At 66.5% G+C, this 5,526-nt stretch overlaps 1 protein-coding gene across 1 annotated transcript; it reads right to left on the bottom strand.

Annotated features, from left to right (window-relative positions):
- Window positions 1–2,016: 2,016 nt before the first annotated feature.
- On the bottom strand, window positions 2,017–3,545 carry LOC130603932 (apoptosis-associated speck-like protein containing a CARD; the record flags this gene model as incomplete). Its single annotated transcript, XM_057418069.1, is given in 4 exon segments — window positions 2,017–2,339; window positions 3,223–3,483; window positions 3,486–3,521; window positions 3,524–3,545. Coding segments are annotated over 4 exon segments (642 nt in total), but the record flags the coding sequence as incomplete, so codon positions are not given.
- Window positions 3,546–5,526: the final 1,981 nt, after the last annotated feature.

Here is a 5,526-nt window from a genome sequence, read left to right as displayed (position 1 = left end):
CCAGCACCCTGAGCCCTGAGCCCTGCCAGGACCCTGCCTGTACCCAGCACCCTCAGCCCTGAGCCCTGCCTGTACCCAGCCTGCACCCAGCACCCTGAGCCCTGAGCCCTGCCTGTACCCTGCCTGTACCCAGCACCCTGAACCTTGCCAGGACCCTGCCTGTACCCAGCACCCTGAACCTTGCCAGGACCCTGCCTGTACCCTGTGACCTGCCAGGAACCTTCCTGCACCCTGCCTGTACGCAGCACCCTGAGCCCTGCCAGGACCCTGCCAGGACCCTGCCTGTACCCAGCACCCTGAACCCTGCCAGGACCTTGCCTGCACCCTGAGCCCTGCCTGCGCCCTGCCAGGACCCTGCCTGCACCCAGCCCCCTCCCTGCCCCCGGTGCCCCCCCAGCCCCCTCCGCACCGGGACTCGGTTCCCGGCCATGTTTATTGCGAGCACCCCCCCATATAAAGGCTTCACCTCAGATCCCGGGGGTCCCCGCGCCCCTTCCTGGGTGCCCCAGCTCCATGGGTGCAGCCCGACAGGTGGGGATCCATGGGGCTGGGGGCACCCAAGGGGTTCAGTGGGGCTGGGGGTACCCAAGGGGTCCTATGGGGATGGGGGCACCCAAGGGGTCCTATAGGGATGGGGTTATCCAGGGGATCCTATAGGGATGGAGGCACCCAGGGGGTCCCATTGGGATGGGAGTACCCAAGGGGTCCTATAGGGATGGGGGTACCCAATAGGTGGGATGGGGTTATCCAATGGGTCCTATGGGGATGGGGATACCCAGGGGGTCCTATAGGGAAGGGGTTACCCAGGGGGTCCTATGGGGATGGAGGCACCCAAGGGTTCTCATAGGGATGGAGATACCCAATGGGTCCTCTATAGGGAGGGGTTATCCAGTGGTTCCTATAGGAATGGGGATACCCAATGGGTCCTATAGGGATGGGGATACCCAATGATTCCTATAGGGATGGGGATACCAAATTGGTCCCATACGGATGGGGTTATCCAAGGGGTCCTATAGGGATGGAGGCACCTGATGGTTCCTATAGGGATGGGGATACCCAATGGGTGCTATAGAGGTGGGGTTATCCAATGGGTCCTATGGGGATGGGGATACCCAATGGTTCCCATAGGGATGGAGCCACCCAATGGTTCCCATAGGGATGGGGGCACCCAATGGTTCCCATAGGGATGGGGATACCCAATGGTTCCCATAGGGATGGAGGCACCCAATGGTTCCTATAGGGATGGGGATACCCAGTGGGTGCTATAGGGGTGGGGTTATCCAATGGGTCCTATGGGGATGGGGATACCCAATGGTTCCCATAGGGATGGAGGCACCCAATGGTTCCCATAGGGATGGAGCCACCCAATGGTTCCCATAGGGATGGGGATACCCAATGGGTGCTATAGGGGTGGGGTTATCCAAGGGGTCCTATGGGGATGGAGGCACCCAACGGGTCCCATAGATGTGGGGATACCCAACGGGTCCCATAGGGATGGCGTTATCCAATGGGTCCTATGGGGATGGGGATACCCAATGGTTCCCATAGGGATGGGGGCACCCAACGGGTCCCATAGGGATGGAGCCACCCAACGGGTCCCATAGGGATGGAGCCACCCAACGGGTCCCATAGGGATGGGGGCACCCAACGGGTCCCATAGGGATGGGGGCACCCAACGGCTCCCATAGGGATGGGGGCACCCAACGGGTCCCATAGGGATGGAGCCACCCAATGGTTCCCATAGGGATGGAGCCACCCAATGGTTCCCATAGGGATGGAGGCACCCAACGGGTCCCATAGGGATGGGGGCACCCAACGGGTCCCATAGGGATGGGGGCACCCAACGGCTCCCATAGGGATGGGGGCACCCAACGGGTCCCATAGGGATGGAGCCACCCAATGGTTCCCATAGGGATGGAGCCACCCAATGGTTCCCATAGGGATGGAGCCACCCAACGGCTCCCATAGGGATGGGGGCACCCAACGGGTCCCATAGGGATGGGGGCACCCAACGGCTCAGGGCTCCCCCAGCTCCTCGGCGAGGCAGGGCTGGAGCTCCCGCAGCGCCCGCAGGAAGCAGCGGTGGCCGCGGGGCCCCCAGCCCGGGGCCGTGTCCAGGAGCCGCCGCATCCGCTCCTGCGGGGTGGCCCCGGCGGCCACGGCGGCCGCGGCCTCGGCGCTGAGCGCGCCCCGAGCCTGGAGCCGGTCCGCGAGCGCCGCCGCCGCCCGCACCCCCTGCACCAGCGCCGCGCGGTGCCGCTGCACGAACCGGCGGCCGGCCTCGGCAGTGGCGTCATCGGGGACGTCATCGGGGACGTCATCGGAGGGGCGGGGAGGGGCTGAGAAGGGGGAAAGGGGGGAAGGGGTTGGGGGGCGGAACTTGGATACTTGGGGTGGTGCTTCCCGACACAGCGCATCCCAACTCATCCCAACGAACGCATCCCAACACAACACAACCCATCCCAACCCAACCAATCCCATCCCAACACAACCCATCCCAATCAATCCCAACGCATCCCATCCCATCCCAACGCATCCCATCCCATCCCAACCAATCCCAACACATCCCATCCCATCCCAACCAATCCCAACGCATCCCATCCCATCCCAACCCATCCCATCCCAACCAATCCCAACGCATCCCATCCCATCCCAACACAACCCATCCCAACGCATCCCATCCCAACGCAACGCATCCCATCCCAATGCATCCCAATCCATCCCAACACAACGCATCCCATCCCAACACATCCCAACGCATCCCATCCCAACACAACACATCCCAACACATCGCAACGCATCCCAACCCATCCCAACACAACGCATCCCATCCCAACACATCCCAACGCATCCCATCCCAACGCAACGCATCCCAACACAACGCATCCCATCCCAACGCATCCCAACACAACACATCCCATCCCAACGCAACACATCCCAACCCAACGCATCCCATCCCAACCCAACGCATCCCATCCCAACACAACGCATCCCATCCCAACACATCGCAACGCATCCCAACGCATCCCATCCCAACACATCCCATCCAAACACAACACATCCCAACGCATCCCATCCCAACACAACGCATCCCATCCCATCCATCCCATTCCAACCCAACCCATCCCATCCATCCCATCCCATCCCATCCGTCCCAACCCATCCCAACCCATCCCATCCCACCCCACCCAACCCAACCCATCCCACCCCACCCCCTCTCACCCCCATCCCCCAGCAGCCACTCGGCCAGGTCCCTCCTCTCGATGCTCCTCAGCGCCTGCCCCACCACCGTCACCCCATAGCGCTCCCCATAGTGACCCAGGATGAGGTCGGTGAGATCGAGCGCGTCGGCCGCCTCCATCCTGCCGCGGGCCAGGGGTCGGTACCCGCGGGCCACCGGCGCCCGGTTCAGCGCCGCCTTCATGCGCCGCAGCTCCAGCGCCGGCAGCTCGTCCAGCACCCGCAGGATGCGGTCCCGGCCCCCGCCCCCAGGGCACCGCTGCTGCTCCAGGCCATGGGGCCAATGGGGCAGGAAGGAAATGGGGCTGACGGGAGGGGATACGTGGGGCTCAAGGCGGCGCTTGCGCTGCTGGCCCTGGGGAGGGCGTGGAGGGGGGAAATGGGGGCTCCTGCCTGCAGTGGGGCAGGGATGAGGCCACTGCCTGCAGTGGGGCAGGGATGGGGGCTCCTGCCTGCAATGGGGCAGGGATGAGGCCGCTGCCTGCAGTGGGGCAGGGATGGGGGCTCCTACCCACGATGGGGCAGGGATGAGGCTGCTGCCTGCAGTGGGGCAGGGATGGGGGCTCCTACCCGCGATAGGGCAGGGATGAGGCTGCTGCCTGCAATGGGGCTGGGATGAGGCCGCTGCCTGCAGTGGGGCAGGGATGGGGGCTCCTACCCACGATAGGGCAGGGATGAGGCTGCTGCCTGCAATGGGGCTGGGATGAGGCCGCTGCCTGCAGTGGGGCAGGGATGGGGGGCTCCTGCCCGCAGTGGGGCAGGGATGGGAGCTCCTGCCCACAATGGGGCAGGGATGGGGACTCCTGCCCGCAGTGGGGCAGGGATGGGGGCTCCTGCCTGCAATGGGGCAGGGATGGGGGGCTCCTGCCCACAATGGGGCAGGGATGGGGGCTCCTGCCCGCAATGGGGCAGGGATGGGGACTCCTGCCCGCAGTGGGGCAGGGATGGGGGCTCCTGCCTGCAATGGGGCAGGGATGAGGCCGCTGCCTGCAGTGGGGCAGGGATGGGGGGCTCCTGCCTGCAATGGGGCAGGGATGGGGGCTCCTGCCCGCAATGGGGCAGGGATGAGGCCGCTGCCTGCGATGGGGCAGGGATGGGGGGGCTCCTGCCCGCAATGGGGCAGGGATGGGGGCTCCTACCCACGATGGGGCAGGGATGAGGCTGCTGCCTGCAATGGGGCAGGGATGGGGGGCTCCTGCCCGCAGTGGGTCAGGGATGGGGGCTCCTACCCACGATGGGGCAGGGATGAGGCTGCTGCCTGCAATGGGGCAGGGATGGGGGCTCCTGCCCGCAGTGGGGCAGGGATGGGGGCTCCTGCCTGCAATGGGGCAGGGATGGGGGGCTCCTGCCTGCAGTGGGGCAGGGATGGGGGCTCCTGCCCGCAGTGGGGCAGGGATGGGGGCTCCTGCCTGCAAAGGGTCAGGGATGGGGGCTCCTGCCCGCAATGGGGCAGGGATGGGGGCTCCTGCCTGCAGTGGGGCAAGGATGGGGGCTCCTGCCCGCAGTGGGGCAGGGATGGGGGCTCCTGCCCGCAGTGGGGCAGGGATGGGGGCTCCTGCCCGCAATGGGGCAGGGATGGGGGCTCCTGCCTGCAATGGGGCAGGGATGGGGGCTCCTGCCCGCAGTGGGGCAGGGATGGGGGCTCCTGCCCGCAATGGGGCAGGGATGGGGGGCTCATGCCCGCAGTGGGGCAGGGATGGGGGCTCCTGCCTGCAGTGGGGCAGGGATGGGGGCTCCTGCCCGCAATGGGGCAGGGATGGGGGCTCCTGCCTGCAGTGGGGCAAGGATGGGGGCTCCTGCCCGCAGTGGGGCAGGGATGGGGGCTCCTGCCCGCAGTGGGGCAGGGATGGGGGCTCCTGCCCGCAATGGGGCAGGGATGGGGGCTCCTGCCCGCAATGGGGCAGGGATGGGGGCTCCTGCCCGCAATGGGGCAGGGATGGGGGCTCCTGCCTGCAATGGGGCAGGGAAGTGGGGCAGGGATGGGGGCTCCTGCCTGCAATGGGGCAGGGATGGGGGCTCCTGCCTGCAGTGGGGCAGGGATGGGGGCTCCTGCCTGCAGTGGGGCAGGGATGGGGGGCTCCTGCCTGCAGTGGGGCAGGGATGAGGCCGCTGCCCGCAGTGGGGCAGGGATGGGGGCTCTCTCCCTATGGCTCCGGCTCCCCACGGCCCGGCCCCAAAGCGGCCCCGCCGCCCGCGGCACAACCGGACGAGCCGGCAGCGGCACCACCCTTCCCTAATATGGTCATGGCCCCGCCCTCCACCTCCTTATATGGGCATGGCCCCGCC

This window comes from Pezoporus wallicus, unplaced genomic scaffold (genome assembly GCF_028554395.1).
Source record: "Pezoporus wallicus isolate ANWC-B61680 ecotype Strahan unplaced genomic scaffold, APGP_CSIRO_Pwel_v1 contig_13442, whole genome shotgun sequence".
NCBI classification, from domain to species: Eukaryota; Metazoa; Chordata; class Aves; order Psittaciformes; family Psittacidae; genus Pezoporus; species Pezoporus wallicus.
Note: the sequence above shows the minus strand (reverse complement) of the source record. Positions and strands in the feature narration are given on the sequence as shown.